The 25,562-nt window shown below is 44.4% G+C and overlaps 1 protein-coding gene across 5 annotated transcripts in view; it reads left to right on the forward strand.

The window, feature by feature from the left end:
- Positions 1–25,562, forward strand: part of LOC126516448 (papilin-like) — a 530,520-nt gene that overhangs the window by 294,857 nt on the left and 210,101 nt on the right. For all 5 annotated transcript variants that reach the window (XM_055064066.2, XM_055064065.2, XM_050166565.3 and 2 more), the window contains exon 9: positions 11,833–11,967. In XM_055064066.2, the coding sequence (XP_054920041.2) occupies positions 11,833–11,967 (135 nt within the window). The remainder of the gene's footprint in view (positions 1–11,832; positions 11,968–25,562) is intronic.

A 25,562-nucleotide genomic window follows, 5' to 3' on the forward strand; every position in this document is an offset into this window, starting at 1 on the left:
AGGCTAGTCAGAGGTCCAATAAATAAAGTGCAGCCGAAGCCTAGCGTTCCGTGAAACGTTAAAGAAAGTAATACACACAAGGAAGTTAATTCCAGAAACAATCAAATTCAAATTCTTCGAAGATAGCGCCCTCAATATACTGAATGCATAAACAATTGACAGCAGCAAACATCCTACTCGGGCGTGTAGCTAATGCTATTCTAAGATGAACAATAACTAGTTGTCTTATTACTTTGAATTACACACATTACCATGATTGAAATACTAAACTGTTAAATTATACAGTTTGCAGCGTTTGAAGAGTTCCATATAATTCAGCAATTAATAGTATCCCAAGGCATACCGCAATGTTAGATTCATTAGCCTTACGTAATAACAGCACAATACATCTGAATCTCTTCAATTCGCTATCGAAATAGCATTAAAAACAAAACTATTCCAAACTTTTCTATTCCAATTCTGTTATCAGTCCTCCACGATTGGTCAAACAATTTTCGACCGCGCCCACTTCACCTGTCTGTCACGCGACGTCACGAAAACCGCGATACCTCCCCATCTGATATGATGTGTACAAACTGATTATGCATGATTTGACAGAAAAAAGAAAAACAGTTATGTCTGATTCGACCTTTTCTCGCCATTAGCCCTTGGCTATTGGTAAAAAGTTTTCGGGCTGCACCCACTTCACCTGCCTGTCACGCGACGTCACAAAACCGCACAAACTCACCGCGTCAAAGTGACGTGTACGCGATAAAGATGCATTAATATGCCGAACAAAACTGAATTTTCTTCGGAATAGCCGCAGGCTGCCCCGTTCCGAAAGGAATAAAAGATGACTGCCGCCGATCGCTGAGCCACTGGCTACTCGCACCTGCCGGAGAGCATGGGTGTATTTGCGTATACTAAAACTTCTAGCGCGGCCATGTAACGTTTTCGAGCCCTTTCATCACGTTTACCACCTCATTCTGCCAACTCTTCTTTGCTGAGGGTCAGTTTTAGCGTCATTCTTAAGCTTCCGTTGCATGCCGCCGTGATTTTCGACCAGCCACCACAAGCTAAGTAAGGGAAAGCCGACCAATCGCAGACGCCGGCACCACCCTCTTCATTCGGTTATCGATTTTCAGTGCACAGGCTCTGCCCCAGTGAATCCCTCTCCACTCGAGCGTTCTCCTCGCCTCTTGTCAGTCAATTAGATACGACAAGCAGCTCAGTGTAGGCAATGTTATTCGTTTTTCAAGCAAACAAAAGTCACCTCCTATGAACGAGGAGAGCGTTTGATTGGCCGGTTCAGACAACCCTGCGGGTGACCGCCCGGTGCTTGCGTCGGTGGTTACGCAAATTTGACGTCAGGATATTGAAATAGAAACATATTGGAATAGTTTTATGTTACAGGGCCCCATTTTTCGTTCATTCCTATTACTGGATGTGCTCATCCCTGTGCCGGGTGGATTCTTGGCATAAGCACTACCCCGAGCCGCAACAATCTGGTTGGCAGCGGTGAGATTAAGAAGGCAGTCCTTACCATCTGGGATCGGCGGACCTGAGAACGTGGCTACGGGAGAGATGGCCTTCGCAAGCTCAAGTTAAGCTGCGGATGGAAAAGTGACTTCTGTGGGTCCAGGATCAATAGAGTTCCTCTTCGTGGCTCAGGTAGGGACAACTGTCGTAGTAACGGCGTGAAGGCTTGAACGAGTCGAGGAAATTTGAAGAAAGAGCAGCAGAAGGTACTCCTAACCGCCTGAGATTGGCGCACCTGAGAACATTGCTGCGGGAGACACGACCTTTGCAAGCTCGAGGTTGGGTGACTGCTAGGTTTTGCCGGACGATAAGGACAGGGTTCTATCGGGCAATTAGCTCCGATTGATCTCCACAGGTGTGCGGTCAATACAGGGGACGTTGTAGTCGGTACTCAGAAAAGCATGGATATCACCCTGTTAAAAAATAAAGAGCTGCTGCTTTTTCCAGCAGAGCGCGGTATAGAGATTAACCATAAGTTGAAGAAGCCTGAAGTTTGTATTGGGAATGACGAAGTGTGTTTCTAGGAGGACGAGCTCACGGATGCCTCGGAAAAGATCTGTCGCGAGAGGAAAAAAAAGGGAGGAGGAGAAGGAGCGCCAGAGAAAAGAGCGGAAGAGAAGTAGTGCGAGAAGGAGATGAGTGCGAGCGAGAAGGAAGAAAAGAGAAGCCAGGCAAAAATTTAGCTCCAGAAAATAAAGTTGGAGCAGGCGAGACTAGCGCGCGGTACCGATGCGGCGCCGCCATAAACGGAAAGCGTGATACTGAAGAGTGCATCAGCCGTACAAAAGAGGCGATGAGTCTGTACCTGATTAATTTTGAACGAATTTGGGAGAAGCAATCATTTCACAAAGACACATGTCGTAATTGTTGCTTGCGTTGCCGCCGAGAGAAGCGTCGCAAGTCGTGGCACGACTGAGCGCAGCCGAGGCAGGCGTGTACAGTTCCGTGAATTCGCGTTCCCTCGCAAAATACAGGCTTTCCAAAGTGAAATTTTGGAGCAGGTTTCCACAGTAGAGAAAGAGGCCGAATGAAAACTTTGTTCAGTTTGCGTGTAGCCAGAAGGATAATTTTTCAGAGTGGGTGAAAGGAACAGGGGCGCATAACATCAGTAAACTCACAGACCTAATCTACTTATAGCAGTTTCACGAGACCCTAATAGATGACGTGGCCGTTTGGGTTAAGGACAGGCAGGGAGGTGTGTCTGCAATGGGTGCAGCACAGCTGGCCGATTAATAAGTGGCAAGCCGTGGCTTCGGGCCACAGAACAGTAACGCGTATTACTATCAAAAGCCGTCGCCACAGCCAAAATCTTACCCTCGAGGGCAGAAAACCACACACACAAAAAAAGGAATGAGACGACACTAGTCTCAGTTCAGCGCGCATCGAAGAAATAGGGAAATCACCTGAAAGGGGTAGAAAGGAACCAGGATATCGTTCGGAAGCGATCTAATCCAGACTTCAGCTAGCATGTTATAACTGTAAGGAAACGGGTCACATCGCCGGAACTTCCCAAATAAAAGGTCAGTATTCGCTTGTATAAGCACTCACTGTTGTAACGTCAATATTCTAAAGCCATGCATGTCGGATCTAATCGTAAATTACAAAGAGTGTCGGGTACTCAGGGACTTCGCAGCCACCATGGACCTCGTCTGTTCGAAGTATCTGAAAAGTGAAGACTACGTGTTCGAATGCGCCTGGATAAGGTAGGCCGTCGGTGAAGACTCAGTGCGCCTACCAATGGCACAGGTACAGATTGAAGGACCTTTCGACGATATCGAGACAGTTCAAGTTCATTTATTTACCACATACATGGTGTTCCACATGAGTGGTTGGAACGAGGGAAAAAAAAGCTGCGTTAAAACCAGCTTAACTGGCCCCACGTCCCCGGTTCACTAAGGCAGCATGGCAATGAAAGAAAAATACATTTCAACGTCGGTGTCTAATGAGAAAACATGATATGCACAGAAGACGTATTTTACAAAAAGTGAGATTTAACTGAACATATTTAACACAGCATGCTTAAAACAGAAGTGTTAGAGAGTGTGCGAACGTTTTCATAAGAAATCTGGAATTTATTTAATGTCTTCGGCAAGCAATAAGTTAATGTTTGAAAGCCATAATTTGTGCGCGGCCGTGGCACATACCATTTTTCCGAGTGTCTGTTTAGGCGCGAAGAAGGATTTAGCTGCCAGTTAGCTACACTGTGTATATAACCGCTATTTCTTGAGGTATCAGATCTAAAGGAAACTAATAAAGTGTATTCATATAGCACATTTAATTTAATTACATTATATTTGACGAATAGTTCTGAAGTATGTGCCTTAAATGGTAGGTTTGCAACAGAACGTAGGGCCTTTTTTGTCGGATAACAAGATTATTTATGGATTGCTGCGTTCCGTTACCCCAAATTAAGTTAATAGAGTGCCTTAAATATCGAAAGCTTTTGAAGAACTGGCAATACACGCTGACATTTTGTCAGTACGCCCAAGACCTTGCAAAGTTTGTTTTGTAAATGTTCCGTATGGAGATCCCATTTCATATATTCGTGAAAAATTACACCTAGAGATTTTACTGTAAAAGAAAATTCAATTTTATTATTATTCAACATGAGATTGTAAGAATCAGAGAGCTCACCAAGTGGAGATTTAGAGCGAAAAAGAATAGCTTTAGTTTTTGAGCAGTTAATTTGCAAAGAATTGCTAAGTGTCCAGCTGCATATTTTTTCTAATGTCAAGTTAGCTAGATTCACGAGATCATGTATATTTGTTCCTGAAAAGAAAAGACTTCTATTATCAGCATAGATTATGTGTTGGGCTGAATGGTCAACATTTACAATATCGTTAATAAATATATTAAACAAAAGCGGGCCCAATATGCAGCCTTGAGGAACTCCATATTTAACAGGTTGCATAGAAGACAGAGTTCTGCTCATCGATACACATTAATTTCTGTTTGTTAAGTAGTTTTGAATTAGATTTAGGGCAACACCACGAACTCCATAACACTTCAGCTTTCCTATTAATGTTTCATGGATAATTTTGTCAAAGGCTTTGGACATATCTAAAAATATGCCGAGTGTGAATTTTTTTGCTTCAATATTTTTAAGTACCAATTCTTTTTTAAACAGTAGAACACTTTCTGTTGAAAAACCTGATCTAAATCCGTATTGCGATTTAGTTATGACGGAACGTTTGTAAGAAAAAATTGACAGCCTTAGATGAATAATTTTTTCAAGTCCTTTGGAGAATAGGGGAAGGATTGAAATAGGTCTATAATTCCCGAGAATGTTTTTATCTCCACTTTTAGGTATTACCGTCACCTTAGCATTCTTCATATTCTCTAGGAAAATGCCCGTTTGTAAGAAAAGGTTATAAATATGTGTCACACAAGGGCTAAGTAGATCAATAACATATTTAATTGGCTCCATTTTTAGACCATTTACGTCCTCGCTCTTACTCGTCTTAAAGTTTTCAAATACTCTTAATACTTCATTTTCATCAGTTGTGTAAAAAATATTGATTCCTTGAGTGGCACGAATAAGTAATCAAAGGCACTATCTTGATGTAAGCTCTCAGTTACAGATATAAAGAATTCATCAAATTTGTCGGCTAACTCCTTGCCTTTGATAACTTCATTATCAACTACAAGTTCTTCTAAACTACTTCTTATTCTACCTGGAGATATGATGGAGTGTAATTTATTCCACATTTGTTTGATATCTGTGACGCCTTCGAAAATGTTATAATAGTAATTTCGTTTTTCTAGCCGTTGTAATTTAATGATCAAATTTCTACATTCTTTAAACATCCTTAAAACATCTGGATTTCGGTTAACTAGGAATGCATGAGAAAGCCTATCCTTTTCCTTCATAATTTTTAGGATCTCTGTGGTCGTGCGAGGTTTGCGGGCACGCTTTGGTTTTTTAAAAACCTGAAGTGGGAAATGTATATTATAGACTGAAGTGATCGTTCGGATAAGGTTGTCGCAAGCTAAGTCAGCACAGGAGAAAAAAATAAGTCATCCTATTGCGTTTGCGCTATTTCATCACGAAAGCGCGAAAGGGAGGTTAAATTTACAGCTCTATAATATATACCAGAAGCAGCCTGTCTAGGTGTGCAGCGGGATTGGTGTACAATACAATAGATAGGTAGGTGATCACTGATAGTGGTACAAATAGTGCCAGAAAGTGCGGAATCGAAGGGCAAGTTTGTTATGAACAGGTCTATTAATGTTGCACTAGAATCAGTAATACGAGTAGGAGTGACAATAACATTCGATAAAAAGTGGGAATCAAGAAGTGCGAAAGATACTTCTGCTTTTTTGTGCTTGCTAACATATCAATATTCAAGTCACCTCCCAACACGAGTTTATATCCATTGTCATTAACGAAGGAAAATATGTTATCTAAAAACTGCATAAAATTGCTTATGCTGCCATCAGGTGGTCTGTATATTGCAACAAACACACAGTTTTCTACTTTAAGACATACAATTTCAATATCATCCGTGCATTGAGACCACTCGTTAAGCCTTTCGTATCTCATCTCATCTTTAACATACATACATACGCCACCCCCTGTCCTTATTTTCCTATTTAAATGAACTGGATTATAACCTTCGATATTAATAACGTCCGAGTCATCACGGTACCAAGTTTCTGTTAGCATAACTATGGAGAAATCAAATTTGAACTCATCAAGAAGAATAAACAGGTTGTCCTCTTTGCAGCGAGCAGACTGCATATTAATGTGAAGCACAGCTAGCGGTGATATGCACTGGTCTACAATGCGTGAATTTAGTTCCGATGGACTAGAATCCATTCTATTTGAATCCATTAGTAGACAGTAGTGATAACATATGTATGCATAAATTAATTATAGCAAGTATAACAAAACAGCAGCCTTTGAGAAGGGTAAACGTACTCAGAATGAGATGTTGCTGAATCGTTACGAATCCATAGTTTCGTTGTACAATGTTAGAAAAACTAGCAAAGACAACAGAGAAGGGATATAAGGCACTAATCCAGCACACAGAAATATTGAAAGCTTTATACAAATGTTCAGTTGCATAATGTAGATAAAGAGTAGGGGCATTGGTAACACAAAAAGCTGTGTAATATGAAGAAATAGGTTTAGACACATGTAACACTCTACAGAAGGACAGGATTATGTTATCCTGTTGAACAAAGTGATCAAAAAAATAAAGAAAAATGACATGCAGGATCACAACTAAGAAAAATATTTTTGCACCGTGACGACCTGTTACACAAATTGCGCCAAGTCCTCCTCAACCCGCCGTGGTTGCTCAGTGGCTATGGTGTTAGGCTGCTGAGCATGAGGTCGCGGGATCGAATCCCGGCCACGGCGGCCGCATTTCGATGGGGGCGAAATGCGAAAACACCCGTGTACTTAGATTTAGGTGCACTTTAAAGAACCCCAGGTGGTCGAAATTTCCGGAGTCCTCCACTACGGCGTGCCTCATAATCAGAAAGTGGTTTTGGCACGTAAAACCCCATAATTTAAGTCCTTCTCACACATTATGTGCAAAACTGGTGTCTTTTCCAATTTCAGCATGAGAACTTTGCCTTGAGACACCCAGATAGTACACCCAGACAGTAGCAGCACCCAAACAGTAGCACCCACACAGTAGCAGCAGTATCCTACGGGCTACTAGTTGGCTACCCTTACCTTTTCTCGAACAACTCTTAGTCGCTACTCAATAAAAGTGGGTGCACATTTGCTGAAGCCCAGGTCATGGCTTTCACGGCGTCTGAAACACACGAGCTAGCTCAGTAGCTAAGTTACGACGATGAACAAAGAGCAAAGAAAAAAAACTGCTAGCTCCGGAGACGTAGTTAAGCCGCAGTAGGAATTCTTTTCAAATTCCATGAAAGAAGTTCAGGAAAGAGGGTAAGGCGCTGAGTTACGACGCTGAACAAAGTGTAGAGAAAGAGGATAAAACAGCTAGCTCCGGAGACATAGCTAAGCCGGAGGAGAAAATCCTTCCGAATTCCCCGACAAAAACTCAGGAAGAGGGTCTGGCTGAGCAGCCGCCAAAGGGAAGGTAAAAAAAAGGAGCTCAGAAATGAGCTCCAGAAAGCGTGCTAAGAGAAATAGCTGTCGCGGAGCCAAGAATTTGGCAGAGAAGGCAATGCGGCTGTATAGAGCGAAAGCCATCAAAACCTCTGGGGAGCGCAGTGAAAGAATTGGAAAGGCGCGTTTGTCGTTGGGAATGCTTCCAGTCAGAGCTCGTCCGAGCCGCCAAAAGAGCACGAAAAGAAAGAGATGTTCGACGCGGAGGAGGACAAACGCCAGTGGGCAATTATGTTCCCCCTCGTTGAGTTCCTTTCTAGGTGTGACCTGCAGGACACAGGAGGCCGCGGCGACAAGGCGACGCGAAGTGGTCATACCAGGCAGTGAATTTGCAGTGCAGAGCATAGACTGCATGCTGCCAGTACGTAAAGTGTCGGGAGTCTGCAGTGAGGGGAATGACCTACGTGCCCTTTGTATTCCCTGGTTGACAAGATGGACAAGAAGTGCTTGCAGACCGCGCCCGCCTCGAGTACAGCTTATAGAGATGACGCAATCGTCGGCTATTCGTAATGAAGAACGGCGATACTAGGTTTTGTGGAAACAACAGTTTGTCTGTTTGTTTATTTTAGAGTTTGGTTAAACGTTTTTAGATATCCTAAACTAGAGATGGTTCCGATAAGCAAGTTTTGGACTGTGTTTAGATTGGTTGTTGTAGGAGCTCACTGAGATTGTGAAAGAGATGGTTTGCGCGCATAAATTTTTGGAAACTTTGCTTTCACCAGTAGCCGTTCTTTCTTTTTAAGCACATAGGCTTCATTTTTTTTAGAGAAGCTTGCAACGTGAAGCCTAGGTTACTTGTTAGAAGCATGTAGTGGCACGCTTGAGTATCAGTTCACTTTTCGGAAGTTTTCGCGATATTTTTTCTTTGAAAAGTGAGACACGTTATTTGGAGGAGCCGTTGTTTAACAGCGCAATTTTAGAAATTGTTTGTACCGTTCCATTAAGCCTTGTCTTGCGCAGACACAGAGAAGCGAAGCGTTGGTACGTGCCTGGCATGTGTATTCATAAGACGGCAGCGTTTTGAGCACCGCTTAGTGCGTGCGTGAAAGTATTTAGAAATCAGCTAGAATCTTCGTGTTGTTTCAAGCAACATTTTTTTGTTATTTCTTTAGTGCGGGTGCCTTGTGCACACGACAAAGAAAATCTTAGTGCGTGAGTCGCACGAATGTGGAAGATTTACGGAGCCTTATTCTGAATATGTGGATTGTTTTGAGAGAAAAACCTTGTCCTCAAGGACTGTGCTCGTCTCGCCAGACTTTTGCAGCGAATTCATTCTCTAGTGTGACGCCAGCAACCGTTGTCTTCGTGTCGCCCTTGCCCAACTTAACGAAAGCGGTTACGAGCATCCGGTGCTGCCGAGCAATGGTTCGTTGTGAGAAAGGAAAGTTTCTTGCTATCTCCTGCTGCCCTTGGGGGGGAAGGGGGGGGGGGGCACGGCTCAACGCCTCAGTCCAAAACTGACACCGCGAGAAGACGTGTTCAGTACCTCTGAGAAAGAATGTTTGTGCATGCTACGGGCCATTCAAAAGCTAGGATGCTACATTCAAGGCACGAAATTCACGGCCGCGAGAGACCATTGCCCTCTTGCATGGCTAATGCAAATGTCGAAGAAAAAGAAACGGAAGACTGCTGAGATGGAGTGTCTTTTTGCAAGAACACCACTCCGGTTTCAAGCATAGGAAAGGGAGCCAGAGTAAGAATGCAGATAGTCTGAGCCGGGAATTTTAAGCAATGAACTCAGGGTGAATTAAAGAAAAAGTGTTCTGTGCGTATCACTGTCGTTGTTACTGAGATAGGGCAACTAATTTCTGTCTTGCCGATGGCTGACCACGACAAAAAGAAAAGCGAGACAGAGGGGGGGTAGAACTTTGTAAAGCGATGCGGATATCATGCCGTCCGGTGGTCGTGTCGCTTGGGCACGCCGACCAGAGTTTCTTTGTGCTTGTGTATTCCCAGGTACTAGACCGCAACCAAGCGAAAGCTGGGACCTCAAGCTGCAGTGTGTCATCAGCCATCACTTCTAGAACATTTCTTGCCATTTCCCAAAAGGCAGTCCTTTCATTAGCGCGCGCCCAGACGACGCCAGACCCGACATAGACTGTGACGCGCGAACAAAGGAGCTCACTTTGAGGTGCCGCCTACCGTGAAGATCACTCTGCCTTAACCTGACCCTGACAGGCTGAAGTACTTGTAAAAGGGCCCAACGTTAAAGGCTACCTTGGGAGCAGCATCAACCTCGGATTCCCAGATTGCTACACCCTTGCGCCGTATGCGGGGGCGAAGGTGGAGCATAGGAGGCGGAATCTGGCGGAACAGTGCGCCATCATGGGAGGGATATTGCGACCGATTGGACGACTGTCATTGGCCGAGATATAGTCATCAGATTCTTGAGTCGAGTTTCCTAGGGAAGACGATTGGTTTCAGAAGCGGAGATCTTCCGTGCAGTGGAGGTGTGCTGATGTGTTCTGATGTCAACTGAGACGCTTCATATGCTCCTACATGGTGTTGGCTTCCGTATCTGGAGCAAGTGTAAATAAAGTAAAATAAACCCCTCTTCCTTGATTCCTACTACCGGACGTACTAATTCCTGTACCAGGTAGATTCCTCGCATAAGCGCTACCCTGAGCCGCAACACTAGCGGTAACACGTTTCGCGTAATAATTTTAAAGAATGGAACATTGAAACATTAAAATGGCGATTGTAATTTAGGACCTTATAGGCACACAATGCTATACTCTGTTCATGTAGACAGTCAAATGGTAATATGTGAAAGTTGTCAAACAATGGTGCCGTATGATTGTTGTGTTTAGAGTGAGACAAAAGTGTAATCGCTCGTGTAGTGAATAATTCAATATACTTCGTACATTGGCATTCTTAAAGGGGGCTTCCTAAAAAACCCTTCCTGGACTTTGCTGATCGTGGTTGTTGTTGTACGGCCGAATATATATATATATATATATATATATATATACGCAGGATAAAGACGACGAACGTTTAGGAAGACTTATTTACTGAACAAATTCGGCTGGTGGACCAGCCGAAAACGTTCAGTAAACAAGTCTTCCGAAAAGTTCGTCGCCTCTTCCCTGCGTATGTTACGTTGGGTCCTGCGTGCTGAACTTTAAAGAAGCCCCCTATATATATATATCACACAAAGACTAAATATGCGTCCAATGATGGTATCAAAATTAGGTCTCGCATCACAGCAGTGCTATGAAACAATATATTCTGTTGTTCTCTTCACTAGGCCACAATCGCACGCATACTTCTCTCGTTCTCACATCAACTATTTCTATGTTATGCACGCTGTTTTTCCCAGTGTATATGACAAGGATGCCAGAATATACACGCACAGAGAGAGATGTGGGTCTGTATTCTGCGGTCCTTGTCCAATGCGCTGGGAAAAACGTTCCTTATGCAGCAACCACTAGTCCAAAGCTCTACCTTGGTGACCATTGAGATGATTTGCGTATGTGTACGTCACGTGGCGTCGCAGGTGTGAGAGCGCCTGTTTTCATTAGACCAGTGACGGGAGAATACAACACGCGAATGGTAGTCAGCGTTACCCCTAGCTTCCGCGTCGTACTTCTCTGTGCCCATACAACTCTCATCACCATTCTTCCCACGGCAAACGTCACAGGTCGCCTCCATCGTTGCTTCATCACAGCATCGACATCCCAGTGTGCATTCACATGAACTACTGTTTGCATTTCGGCATAGCTTGTGGACAGTGTAAGGCGTGAACCTGAACATCGTGTGACGTTAATGTTCCGACCTGTGCAATGCATAAACAGAAACTTTGTATGGTATTAAACGTTGGAAATAATGACAATAAAGAGAACTGTGAGCGTCGTATTTCTTTTTTGTTTGTAGTGTTTAATTAACAGGTTTTACGAAAGTTTCCTTTGACGATAATTCAAATATGTGCGTTGGATCTGAAGATTTATTTTTAATTTTAAAGTCTGCCACGTGTATTGTGGAAGAAGTGCTTATTTGTGCGGTTCACAGGACATTAAAGATAGAATGCACACGATATTTTGACCTTGTTTTTGTAGCAATGAGTTGCACTGCCTAGAATTTCAAGGCTACTCTCCATTTGAAGGCGCAGCGTTCATTTGCTTTGCATCCCATTGAATCGGAAGGTACTAAAATAAGTTCGTGCTTTAGCATTTAGTCGTTAACACAGGCTGTTGCTTCTTTTCGTGACCTCGTTCCGTGCCCAGACGGCCCGCTGAAGGAGGCCAGCTGTCTCCCAACCCCGGAGCAGTGTCCAGGCGTCTGCCAGAGCAGGGAGGCTTCCGAGTCGTGCTTCGCCTGTGAATGTCCAGCTCCAGACGGCACTATGAAACCAGCTCTAGGTAAGGTGGCATGCGCAGGGCGGTGAATACCAAATAGGAGCCAGAGGAACGAAATGATGCCATAGAAATGAGCGCTGCATCGAGAGAAAAACGCACTGGGACATCGTGCTGAATACTAGAGAAACGCGAAAATAATGTTATGGCCATGTTACCGTCAACACCACTTCGCACCAACTTTTCTCTGCTCGGACATACTGTTCTTCCTTACCCGAAACATTGCTCCCTCTTCAGAAGGCTGGCCGTTATGGTAAGCACACTGTCCCAGTTATCGTGGTGCAATACTGCTGCTGTGCACTACTAGCCCAAACAAATGGTAATAAGCGACCACGATGAGGACGCTTGCTATCAGAAGTGGAGTAGAGTGGAAAACACTACGGCGAAGATATTCCAACGTGTCTATGCTTTAGCAGTAACATAATTAGCATGCATGTTTAGTGGCGGATCAATAATTATATGTAGACCAAGGTATTTTTCAGTGTCAACTGACGATAGAAATGTGTTTATGAGTATCTATTCACGCTGATCTCCTTTGTTGACTGTACGTTATGTGCGCATATACGTGTTGGCGGCAAGCTTCATTAGTCAATTGTTGCTCCACAGTTACGTGTTGTGGATATCCCCTTGCAGTTTACAAATATCAGCAGGGTTAGCAGTTTTTGCGTATATTACACAGTCACCCACAAGCATAATAATTGGTGATGAAGTTACATATTTCGAGAGATCGTCAATATATATCAAGCAACCGCTCCGAGACTGATCCTTGTGGCACTCCGGGTGACGAGATCAATGAAAATTATTAGTGGTAACATACGCAGTACGAATGAAAAGAAATGTCCTAATCTACGACTACACATTTCGATCATATTAAGGTGACCAAGGTTATAAATAACTAGATTATGACATACTGAGTCTAAATGTAAAGAAAATGCAGTAAGCATCAAATCCTTCAACTAAGGTGGAGAACACATTGTTAGCGGAACAAACAAGTTTAGAAGCGCATGGAAAGGGTTTTTTTTTTTCAGAACCGTGCTGGCAAGCATGGAACAACGAATTGCTTTCCAGGAAATCGATGAGGCGGAATATATTATGTGTTTTAAAGGTTTTCGTACAATACAAATCAAATAGATGCAGCGGTAGTTCTCACGACAAGGCTCATTACCTGTTTTATGCACTGGAAACACCTGCGCCATTGTTTAGTCTGTTGAAGCGATCAGCACGGCGACGGCATAGTAAGCAGCTTAGGTAGAATAACAGATCGAAACAGAGCAGTACATTTTAGCATTTTGCTTGTAATTCACCATGTGGACATTAATTAAGTAATAGGAAGAGGAAACCTTGATAATTAATTGAGCGGTTGATGGGCCAACGCAATCAACGAATATGGAATCTGTAGGACAAAGCAAGGAATGTGGTATATTGGCTAAATCTATAGCAACCTTATCACCAACAAAGGAAAAAGAAATTCCAGCACACCTCATCGCGCGACGAATGTCGATGTTAACGCGTTTAGCATTGAAACAAGTTAGCGACGCACTCTATTGCAGCCGCCTAAACGCATGATGTATGTGAGGCGTGTACCGCAGCCGGCTCCTCTCTCGCGCTTCCCTATGGACACGCTGCGCCATGTAGCGGTGCCGCCGCGAATTCCGCACGTGGCGCCTGTTTGAATATTAATTTGGGCAACATTATATGAAGACGTATTGTCGGTGTACCGCGCCAGCATCGTGCGATTTGTCTGTCGAGAGTGCCAGTCACGGTATGTATAAACCGCGATGTGGGTATCAGGTGCTAGCAGAGAAGGGCAGAACTAGCAGCCCGGACGTTCCTGCCTTGGTTCTTTCTCAAAGCGGTTAGGTAAATTTTAAAGCATCGCTATGCGAAAAACAATGGATGCACCAGTGCCGTAAAGAGTCTCTGTTCCGCTGTGTTACATACTACATGTAGCGTATACACATAACGAAAAGCTGAAGCTCCTACTTAAGAAACAAAGAAAGAGGACCCAGTTGAGAACGTATTCAGGATAGATCGCTAATCACCTGTTTGCAAAGGTAATTCGAATACGTGCCATGAGAACGTGATCGCTTGGCCAAAACAGTGCACGGTGCCAAGCGTGACCTTCTAACGTTTATAGGCATCCTAAATACACGAGTCTAGCTGTAACGCATTGAGACATATTTAGATAATCAGCGTGGGCTTTCCAGGCTTACAGTATCCTAGTTCACTAATCCACCGCTTGCTCACAAAACAGAAGAAAAAGCACTAACGCGCACATATTTTGCTTTATATACGTACTTCTAGAATATAGGGTGCACAGTGAGTTAAACGATACTCGGAGCGCATGGCTGTCGGCGCTTGCCTTGTGCGGGGTGACGCTGGGGTAGGCGAGCTGATGCATCGTGCTGTACGATGAGGGCGGGAGCGCTTGTGGTGCATGGCGACTGCACTTCGTTCCCCGACTCTCACCCAGCAGTCAGCAGTAACGCAAAAAGCGTCGGCTGTCGTGCGGTATGCTGTGCGAATATCGCGTTTGAATCGCTTATCACTGAACTAGCGCATAGTACAGCGTAAACACCCGGGACGACATATGAAATTCTCAATATAGGCCAATTGTAAGATGTTTAACGCACTTCTGGTGGCGCTAGAAGGTGAGTAAATTCTTCTGAGCAAATTAAAGTATTATAAAAACTTTGAGCGCTGTAAACACACAGCACGTAGAAAAGCAGCACACACCACGCGCGCTCACTCACAACTGATGTTTGATGTTGTGTGAAACATCAATTGTGAGTGAGTGCGTGTGGTGTGCGTTTCTTCTTCTACCTCTGTGTGTTTATGGGGCTCAAAGTTTTTATAATAATGCATTACAAACTAGCCCACCTATCCGTCCATTTGCAATGAGTAAATTAAGCCGCATTATTGTACCTAGATCTAAAGAACTTTTGAGTTGGGAAGCGACCCGATGCCTTAGCCAGCCGCTTGAATTCAAATCAACTGCATATGCCAGAATGGGTATATATGCACAGTCACCGGTTAACTTCTAGGCCTGGCCCTAAGATGAATTCTAACGTCTGGCTCTTCGATAATTTCCACCGTTTCAACCCGTACTTCAGGCGAAATCTCAGAATACGGAGATTTATGGTTTATTTTTTTTTTTCGGCCGGGGCGGGGAAGGAGAGGTGCAGGGCAAGTCGAACTTCTGACCTTATGAAAAACATACCATATTAGGTGTGTCAGTACCGTTGTCATGGCTTGTCACCCGTTCGCCGTCGGCCCGAAGCCACCAAAGGGTATACAAGCCGGTTGGTCGTTCCATACCCAAGCGAACACAGTAAAAGGGTCATAGACGGGAGAAAGAAAAAAAGAAACAATATTTATCGACTGACAACAATACAAAAATAATATAAATGGCACAAGAACACTAAAGCACATGCACTTAATAGAAACCAATGAGTACGACAACGGAAATACAACGTGAAATTAACAGTGAATATAAATACTAACGCTACACAAGAATACACTTTAAAAATGTTCCACTAAAGCAGAATTAAAAATATGGTTACATACGCATGGGTGGGCAGCAGCAGGAAGTCCATAAAATAAAGTAGGCTGCATCCGCTGCAATACGAAAACTTCCTCGATTTTTTTTCATGCCACACACAACTATAGACTCGAACCACCTGCCGATTTCTATTGCATCTGTGACCGACAGTACGCTTTTTCGAAAATGCTTGTTTGATGAGTTAGCTTGCGGTACTAACGCCTGATATATTTATTTTTCTTGTTCCAGTACGTAGCATATACATCTCCAATAAAGATATATATCTGTTCGCATGGTGCACATTCACTGGGCATGTTACATTATGTACGCATCTGGCATATTTTTAACCGCGGGTGTCTACCTTTCTTTTCTTTTTCCTTTCGGTTTACTCGACACTATACTTGCTTAATGTCAGACCATATTTACTGTTTGTTATAATTAATGTTTCCCAGTGTTCTTGTATTTCTTAACACTTGTATAATGTCACCACCTTGTTTTTCTGAATTTTCAATTGCTTTTTCAATTTGAACCCCACTCCCCTCTTTAACGCTTCGACGATTGAGGCATTTATAATAATAAATAAATAAATAAATAAACAGTGGAGTCGACTGCAGAGCTTGCCCGAAGAACGCTGGCGAGCAGATCTTGTTGCGGTGCATTCTATTGCTGTGCTCCGTTTCCTGGGAGTCTAGATCTGATGACTTCTCTCGAGCAGATTCAGCTAACTTGAGGGGAACTACCATCAGCTTCATGGCAGATGTTGGTTTGTCGTCTCTTACGTCAACTAGTCACTCGGAGTTCAGACGCGGCTACGCGGCCAAGGCGATACTGCACGGCAGTAGCCCCTCGACGCTTCTCAGCAGATTATAGGCTCAGATTCTAGACTGACTAGCATGGACCGAAAGCTGCGTTTAAATTACTTCCCCTTTCACTAGCTCCCTGGGTCGGGGAACGGCAGATATTGGTAACGTTCAAATCAAGTTCACCCCTTTGTGTCACAACTCATCCGAAAGTCTTGACCGCGTCCTCTTTTAGTTAGTCGCTGGGGAACAGGTCATTCCTCCCTGCTATTAGCGGTCGCGCCCTTGCATTGCACTATACAGACACACACGCACCCCCTAGAGTCCGTGGCGGACCTCTATTGTGCGTTGACAAGCACAGACGAAACAGCGGAAGCCGGCCATACGGCTCATATACCCTATGACAATACATACACTGTTAGCAATTCAGGGACACTGTTGCACAGAGATGCCACATATGTCGGGGTATTCGTAACCCCTATAGCCTTAGAAACCTTCTCAATTCACGTGTGGGGCAGAGAATGCAGAGGGGGCGTCAAGGTCGCGCGAAGAACAAAAAAAAAATGGCCGACGATTACGCTTTTTGGTAATGCGATCCTGGAGCGCAGCTGCTGCCTTATTTCAACAACAGGCAACCGCATACAGAACGCACAGTGCGGAGCAGAGGCGATTCTGCGTTTCGGATTGGGCAGAACGCACCGCGATCCGCCGCTATCGAGCCGGCGCTCCGGTGACGCGCCATTGAGCCATCGTACAGTGGGTCACCGCCGCGAAGAGGGGGGCGGGTGTAGATTAGCAATTATTAATTAATATTTCTTCTGAGGTGGGATGAGGAAATGGGTGGAAAACAGGGGTATTGAGTAGAGGTCACACACTCATTCACTCACAGAGAGGCCTGAATGTGGGCGAACATGGCTGTGGTGGTAAGTAGAAGTAAGGGGACGAAACGCTATAACTGTTTTTCGAGTCATCGCAACGGCACTGCCAGAGGCGACTAATGCCACTGAGGAACGTGCCCCGCAGAACAGAGACGCGAGGGACACGGTTCAGATCCGTACAGCCACGCGGAGCGGAGACGGAGGAGCGGATAGCCATGGGTGACGCGCGAGGGGGCAGGAAGCGCCCCCCGCCGGCACCAGGGCAGTGCCGCGACAGCGGGAGAAGGGACGGCGAGGGCGGAGTGGACGGTAGTGGCGAGAGTCACCGCAACGGCGCCGCGCGGAGAAAGGGGGCGAGATCATTGGCGAGAACGCGCGATCCGGCTTTCAAGGACAAGAGGACAGCAAGACTCGCGTCGCGCGCGAGAGATGACAACAGGAGCAGCTACAGAAGCGCGTGGATGACGCCCTTGCCTACGGCTAGGCACGACGGCGCCGCGAAACGCAGGAGCGGGCGCCAATGAGCTGCGCTCTAAAATACCTCTACACCGGCCTTCAACATTTTCCACCGCTTGCGCGAGTGGCCGGCAGTACTCGCCTTGCTCGCCGGCTCCTCCTCCCACGACCTTTTGGCGCCCGTTGATCGGTGCTTCGCCTACTCGAACAATGCTGCGCCGTGACAACGCTAATTGAGCAATCTTGGTTTCGAACATCCATGCGCCATGCGACAGGGAAGCAAGTGGAAGGGAGGGGAGGGACGTTGGCGCATCGTACACTTCAATGCTGCTACTCAGTCTCGCCATGGACGTTCTATCTAATGGATTTAACATGACTAAACATGACAAAATATTACTTATATGAATTTGCGCATGTACACACATACCGGTATGAGCATAATTGTCAGGTCGTATATCTATCTTGGTGCGTTTATGCCTCTTGCGACATAAACTCCGGCACTTTCTGTTGATCTCCGTTGAAGGTTTTCTTGATTACTTAGAAGTGGACAATGTCTGAATCCTAAGAGTCCTACGGCGGCATATGCATTTCGAAATGCCTCTTAAGTTTCAGCGCGGCCCTCAGATGCTCGCTCATCGAACATTATCGAAACGTATTTTTTATTACACCTTTTACATTAATTAAATGATATTGCGCGACAAAAAAACGACATGGACGTGAGAGAAGACGACACACCAAGCGCAAACTTTCAACTAAGTTTATTGTGCCATTGCGTCGATTTTATACATGGGAAGCAGTGTGGACCGCGCATGCGCTTACAAGAAAATGAAGTGCGAATTCATGTAACATAGTTACGAGTCATGTGATGCCGCCTCCAAGAAACTTACTTCTTTTTCTGTGAGAGCCAGAGACGGGAAGCTTTTGTCGCGCAAAATCATTAAGTAATGGATTACCAACTTGCTCGGAATGCTGCTCTCATTAAGTTCACCTTTTACATGCTTGTTTGCGCTACATACAAATCTCGTGTTCTGCTATCGCATTCCAAATTAAACTGTCCTAAGCCCTGACATTCAATTTGCGCTTCGTTGATGAGCTCGTTTTATGTAGATTTAACGGTGCACTAGAACCACCTCAGATAAGCTCACCTTACCACTTGGATGCTTGTAACATCATCATGCAATAACCATTTGCTAATCGGCTTATGTACAGTAAACCTCCCTTCATATGACGACATAAGCTGTAGTCGCGCGTCGAACGTGCCGGAATCATTCAAACGCAGTAAAGCGATTAGAAACATTGAAACGTCACTATTGATTTTATGCGGCGATACAATCACTTTATGAGAAGCTTACCGGGCATCTGCACGCTCAGGGTGCTAATTTTTAGGTTTTACGGAACTTTTAAAAATTGCCTGTGACAGGTAGCATAATTCTTACCGTTAAGCTGGATTAAGGTATGTTCAGCCTGCGGTCGTAACGTCAGCAAAGCGCGCACCTGTTGTAAAGCTCGTATCGCGCGTTACTTGCGTTAAGATCGTTAACAATGCCGGTAGTGCCCATTGTAAGTTGGATGTGTTATGCTTATTAACACCGGCAAATCAAAACGTGAGCTGACCAGTTGCGTCTTAATGGATTTTAACATGGCGATACTACGAAAAAAAAACAAACCTCTAAGCGAAGGCACTAAAGAAATACGGGCAGCGTTAGAGCTCGTACAACGCACATAGCATACGCAGTCATGGCTGTTGCTCTAACTCGGGATGCCGGAAGTTGCGTCACGGGAAATTTAAAAGGGAAACTGCGGCGCTTGTTGGCTACGTCGTAACTGTCGTATCTGTATGAAACGTAAAAGTAGCGGCGGGCCTTCCAACAAATACGCGTGCATGTGTTACGACTGTTGCGCTCCTAACGGTTCCTACGATTGTAGTCTGGACAATTAAGCTGCGTTTCTTGCGAAATATCTGCACATTACGTACCTAGGCTAAACCTACCTTTATCCGAAAAGGCCAAAATTACTAGCACGCGATATCCAAACACATACTCAACTAATTAGCGAAAATCCACTTATTTACTTCTAAATTAATTACTTCACGGCGCATGTTGCAATTTACTAATTGCAGCCTGAGTTGGCAGGACGCATCCACTTTAAATGAATAGCCGGGATTATACCAGTTTCGAGGTATTATTTTCCAAAGTGCGAGACCAAATACGTGGGTGTTCCATTCACTTTTGTGCTTTAATTCATCAAATAGCATTTTGTTAAAAAAAGTAAGTAGACCAACAATACATTTTTACGGTGAGTGTAATGGCGCATATCTTCAAACAGGTGTCCCCTTGGAAATTCATTCCGAATGAATACGTCTGACAATCTCGCCGGATACAATTAGAAAATTGCAATATGTACCGTAAGGTAATTAATTACAAAGTTATTTGTGAATTTTTGTTAATTAGCTGAATACGTGTTTTTGGTTGCCATGCAAGTAATTTATGCGTCGTTTAAGAATCAAGTTCAAGGACTAGAATTACGGCATCTGAAACAGCCGATATAAAAAAAATAATAAAACTTAAAAATGATCACCCTGTATATAGGGCGTACGTGCGCTGACGGACTACGCTCATGAAGTTTATAAATACCTTAGAGACAGCGCTTATGGCATGTTCGGACGGTGATTGTGTTCTTCCGCATCCTAGCTGACAAATTGCGGAAGCATGCACTCTTGGCCCAAGTTGCACAGACCTTGCACGAACCAAATTATACACTAGTACTTGCAAACACGGACAGCGAAGAAATAAAATACCTTGCCAATCGGTCAGGTAGGCCTTCCCGCATCAAAACAGCATACCGGTGCCACAATTAACACGCAAAGATAGTCATACAAGTTAACTGAAATCCCAAAAATGACACAGAGAATAAATTCATCTATCTGGCTCTATAGGGAAATGGCGTGAATATGCAACGAGAATGGTAGAAACTTCAGCGAGTTCTATCCCTACAGTAACGATAAGCATCACGAAAGCACTAGAGTGTTTTAGTGGAGCGTCTTTACAGTCCGCTCTGCTGAATTCGAGTTGCCGCGCTAAGCCACAGTGGAGCCGCGCGCGATTTTCACGTTTGAGCTATGCGTTTAGCGTAGCGGAGCGGGCCCTTTATGCTTGCAGCGCCCTCGGACTAAATACGGTGTAGGGAAATAAAAATAACATCACTTTATGTGATGTTTACAAAGCAAAACACGCGTATATATATATATATATATATATATATATATATATATATATATATATATATATATATATCATTTGTTTCTAAAGCATGTAGGCATGTGCTTTTAAGGCGTGAGTGCTGTAGTTTCCAGTGCGAAAAATCAAGCCTCGACTTCGTGATGGTCACGGAATGCTTTCCGGATCCAGTCGAAGCCTTGTTTAAAGCGTTGATGACAGGTGCCCATGTGGTGGCGACGTTTTTGTGGAATCTGTGCTGTCTTGTTACGTGATTCGCGCTCGCGCGACAAGCGATGTCATTGAAAAGTTTACTACATGACCGTTTACTTATGTCCGCGGTTGAAGTGGTCGGAAATAGGAAGATTTGCTGTGCCTCGAAGTGCTCGAATACACGCAACCAGACCCGCTCTCAGTTCACGGCTACCTAAACATAGGATGGACAGCGGGCAACTCCGCACAAACTTTCCTTTGGAAAAAACACCATGTGCGAAGGCTGCAGATTGCACTACTACTGCCGGAAGTTGTGTCGATACCGCAGTGCGTTAAAATTCCAGGAGATGAGAGTATTTGCCTAACTCTGCGGCGTCTGGCATATTCGAACTGGCTGCATGAACTGGAGCCACTCTTCGGACGACGTTACTCGGTGATTTCGCCAGCGACAAATGCGGTACTTTGAGAGTGCTTTTGACTACCTTCTGCACCACGTAGATAACCACTTCTGGTTGGAGCTCACTAATTTGGAAAACTTTCCCCAGGTACGTTCTCGGTACTGTCTCAATGTGTGGTTTATTCACGCAACGTTTACTTGCTGGTCTTGTATTCCAAAGAGGCTGCTGGAGCTTCATAGATGGTACAGCGCGGGCCATTTGCCGACCATCAAAGGACCAGAAGCTGTTCTTGTCTGGGCACAAACGGTTTCACGCGCTGAAATATCAAGCCATCATGTGCCCCAATAGGATTATCTGCCAGTTGAAAGACCCATACATGGGCAGTCGTCATGATGCGGCCAAGTTCCCGGTATTGATGATTGTCAATATATACAGCTAATTGCTGCATAACGTGACTCAGACAAACATGCATACAGTCACACCTATATGAGACAAGACAAACTTTTCGTGTTGCTTGAGGAAACAACAAGCGATCTGTTTGTGAATAATGTCTAACTGCAGACCAAACGCAGGTTAAGCTTTTTAGATTTGCAGCAGAAAACAACAGTGACCAAAAAAATACCAAAACAGGTCTGAGAGCACAAGGCTGACATTACAGCACAAGGCTCACATTACAGCTCGACATCCTTAAGAGGAAGCTTTAGCTCGTGTACCCGTATCTAAATACATGTAGAAGGAGAATTCCTTTTTTATCGGCAACCAATACAGCAACTTTGACGAGGCTTGTTGCATTTAAAAGAAAAACTTAAATTCTAGTGACTGCTGGTTTCGAATTTTTCATTTAGGTTGTCAATTCTTTATTGAAAATTGACCGAAATCGCAAATTTTCAGAAAACGATACTATCAAGTTTAAAACTCTGACTCAGCAATGAAAAATGATATCACAATTCTGTGAATTGCACCTAAGAGTACATATACAGCGGACAAAACTGCTATATTACACATGAACCTCAAGAAATTGAGCATTATGGAAATACGGCTTTCGCAGAACCGTTGTACACAGCGTAACCAATTCACGTATGATATGAGTTGACACATCAAATTTCTCCGCTTTGACTGTTATAATAGAGGCCGTTTACAGAACAGCGACATGTATACTTGATGCAGAGCTATTAGTTTGTAAACGTCGTGCTTCTATTTTTTTTTAACTTTAGTTTTTCAAAATATTTTGAACAGTGTTCAGGCCCTAAATGGAAATTCTGCTTCCAACAAACACTAGAATTTAACTTTCTCTCTCAAATGCAACAAATTTCATTAAAAGTGATCCAGGGGCCCTATAACGTAAAACTATTCCGATGTGTTTTTATTCCAATCTCCTGACGTCAAAATCGCGTAACCGCCGACGCAAGCATCGGGCGGTCACCCGCAGGGTTGTCTGTGCACACTAATCAAACGCTCTGCTCGTTCATAGGAGGTCACTTTTGTTTGCTTGAAAAACGAATAACATTGCCTACACTGAGCGGCTTGTCTTACCTAATTGGCTGACAAGAGGCGAGGAGCACGCTCAATTGGAGAGGGATTCGATGGGGCCGAGCCACTGCACTGAAAATCGATAACCGGATGAAGAACGTGGTGCTGGTGTCTGCGATTGGTCCGCTTTCCCTTACTCAGCTTGCGGTGGCTGGTCGAAAATCGCGACGCCATGCAACGGAAGTTTAGGAATGACGCTAAAACGGATCCTCAGCAAAGAAGAGTTGGCAGAACGAGGTCGTAAACGTGCCGAAAGCGCTAGAAAACGTTACACGGCCACGCAAAAAGTTTTATTATACGTAAATCAACCCATGCTCCCGACAGGTGCGAGAAGCCAGTGCCTGAGCGATCGGCGGCAGCCATCTTTTATTCCTTTCGGCACGGGGCAGCCTGCGGCTATTCAGAAGAAAATTCAATTTTGTTTGGCATAATAATGCATCTTCAACGCGTACACGTCACTTTGACGCGGTGAGTTTTTGCGGTTTTGTGACGTCGAGTGACAGGCACGTGAAATGGGTGCAGCCCAAAAGCTTTTGACCAATAGCCGAAGTCGAATGGTGGACAAGCGTCGAATCAGAAATAACTATTTTTCTTTTGTTCTGTCCAATCATGCATAATCATTTTGTAGACGTCGTTCAAGGTATTCATTGAAGATATGATCTAAATATGCCCACCCGTCATGTAAAACCCCAAATGGGGTATTTGAGGTACCAATAAATAAAAAAAGATTAATATCAGATGGGAAGCTGTTGCGGTTTTCGGGACTTCGCGTCCCAGAGAGGCGACGTGGGGGTGGTCCAGAAAAAGTTTTTGACCAATCGCGTAGAGCTGATTGCAGAATTAGAATAGAAAAGTTTGGAATAGTTTTACGTTATTGCACCCTAGAGGTTATCACAGAAAATCGATTCTGCGTTTTACATGTATTCGAATACTTGGGCCCGAGCAAAAGCTTCCTCTTAAACAATTTGTCTCGGGATAAAATGCATGAATAATAACTGCGTTGCCATTTCCAAAGATGCTGCAAACGAATTCTTGAACGCTACGCACTATAAAAGCAAGTAAAATTGTAACCAAGAAGAGTTTCACATAACAATATACTTGTGTGTGCCAAAAGTTGTGCCCAAAATAACTGATATCAACGCTTCCATGTTTTTTGTATATTTAATAAGTAAATAAAATATCACACGAACTTTCGAACTATATCAGTTCGAAACCAGCAAAGCAGTGCATGCCGCTGATATGAAAAATGTAAAGGCCATGAAATTAACAAGTTGAGGACAAAATGGTAATGAAACTTTGTCATTGAAGAACCTTGCCTAGATTCTTTTACATATGCAACGGCCAGTGAAAAATCTCAATGACGCTTTCATTTGTTCTAATGTATTACGCAGGAGCAGCTGTCACCGGTCGTGTGTCGTGAGTAATTGCACCGAAATTATAGCCCGAACAGAGAGCACGTATAAAAAGCTGGAGTTCTGCAAAATATACGAGGGCGAGTCAAATGAAAGTGAGCCAATGCGAATATATGACAACCGGGGTACTTTATTCAAAAGTAGTCTCCATGAGCATTTAGACATTTGTCCCAATGTCTGACGAGTCGCGTGATTCCCGTCTCATTAAACTCGTTGCGTTGCTGCTTCAAAAAGTCTGCAACTGACTTATTTATTTAAATATATGTATAAGTCTCCAATAAACCTACGTATCTAAAAAAAGTCACTGTATATAATGCGTCAAACAAGGCAAATAAACATGTTGCGCAATCACAGATACATAGAATCCTAGATCCCACCCCTATTCCAGCCACTCCCCCCGTTGTATCGCGCGCGACGGAAGGCGGTGCGCTTGCTCCCCGCTTTTCTCTTTTGCGGGCGCAAGACTGAGCCACCATCGTTGGCTCACCCATTCCAGCCCCCCACCCCCCTCCCTACGCTTTCACTCGCACATACAGCATGCGGCGCGCGGTCACGATGTTATCGCCCTTGGACTTTATACGAAACATGAGGGCAACGGCAGGAATGCGCTTGGAGGTTCCATATAATTGCTATCGCAATACTGTATAATAAGAGTATCCGGTAACTGAAGCGTCCGGTGGCCTATTCCTTTCCGCAAAAGAAGAAGTAACAAAATCTAACTTTCACCGTGCGACAATTCGCTGCGCCGCGACAATGTCTTTTGTTTTTTCTTTTGTGGGGCCTGGGTACCGAAATGACAGAAACGCAAAGTATGTTGGCCACAATCGAATGCTTACTTTGGGCAAACAATGTGGCTACCGAAGGAATATTGAAGAAAACGTAAGACGCTTGGTCCACCGAGAACCATACGCATACTGCTCAGTTCCTACACAGGCGAGACAAGACTTTCCGGAGAGGTTGCGCTCAAGCGAACGCGGTGCAATTCGTAGAGTCCCCACAGTGATGGCGGCGAGCGACCGTAGTTTCATTTTCTCCTCTGCTAGCCAGAAAGCGTTCAAAACTGTGCCAGGCGAAAATCCACTCGGCCAGAGAAAGCGAACGCGCACCGAAGTGCGCCGCGCGATGGTAGGTGCCATACGAGAAAAACGCATGCGCTCT

Source organism: Dermacentor andersoni, chromosome 1, assembly GCF_023375885.2.
Source record: "Dermacentor andersoni chromosome 1, qqDerAnde1_hic_scaffold, whole genome shotgun sequence".
In the NCBI taxonomy this organism is placed as follows: domain Eukaryota; kingdom Metazoa; phylum Arthropoda; class Arachnida; order Ixodida; family Ixodidae; genus Dermacentor; species Dermacentor andersoni.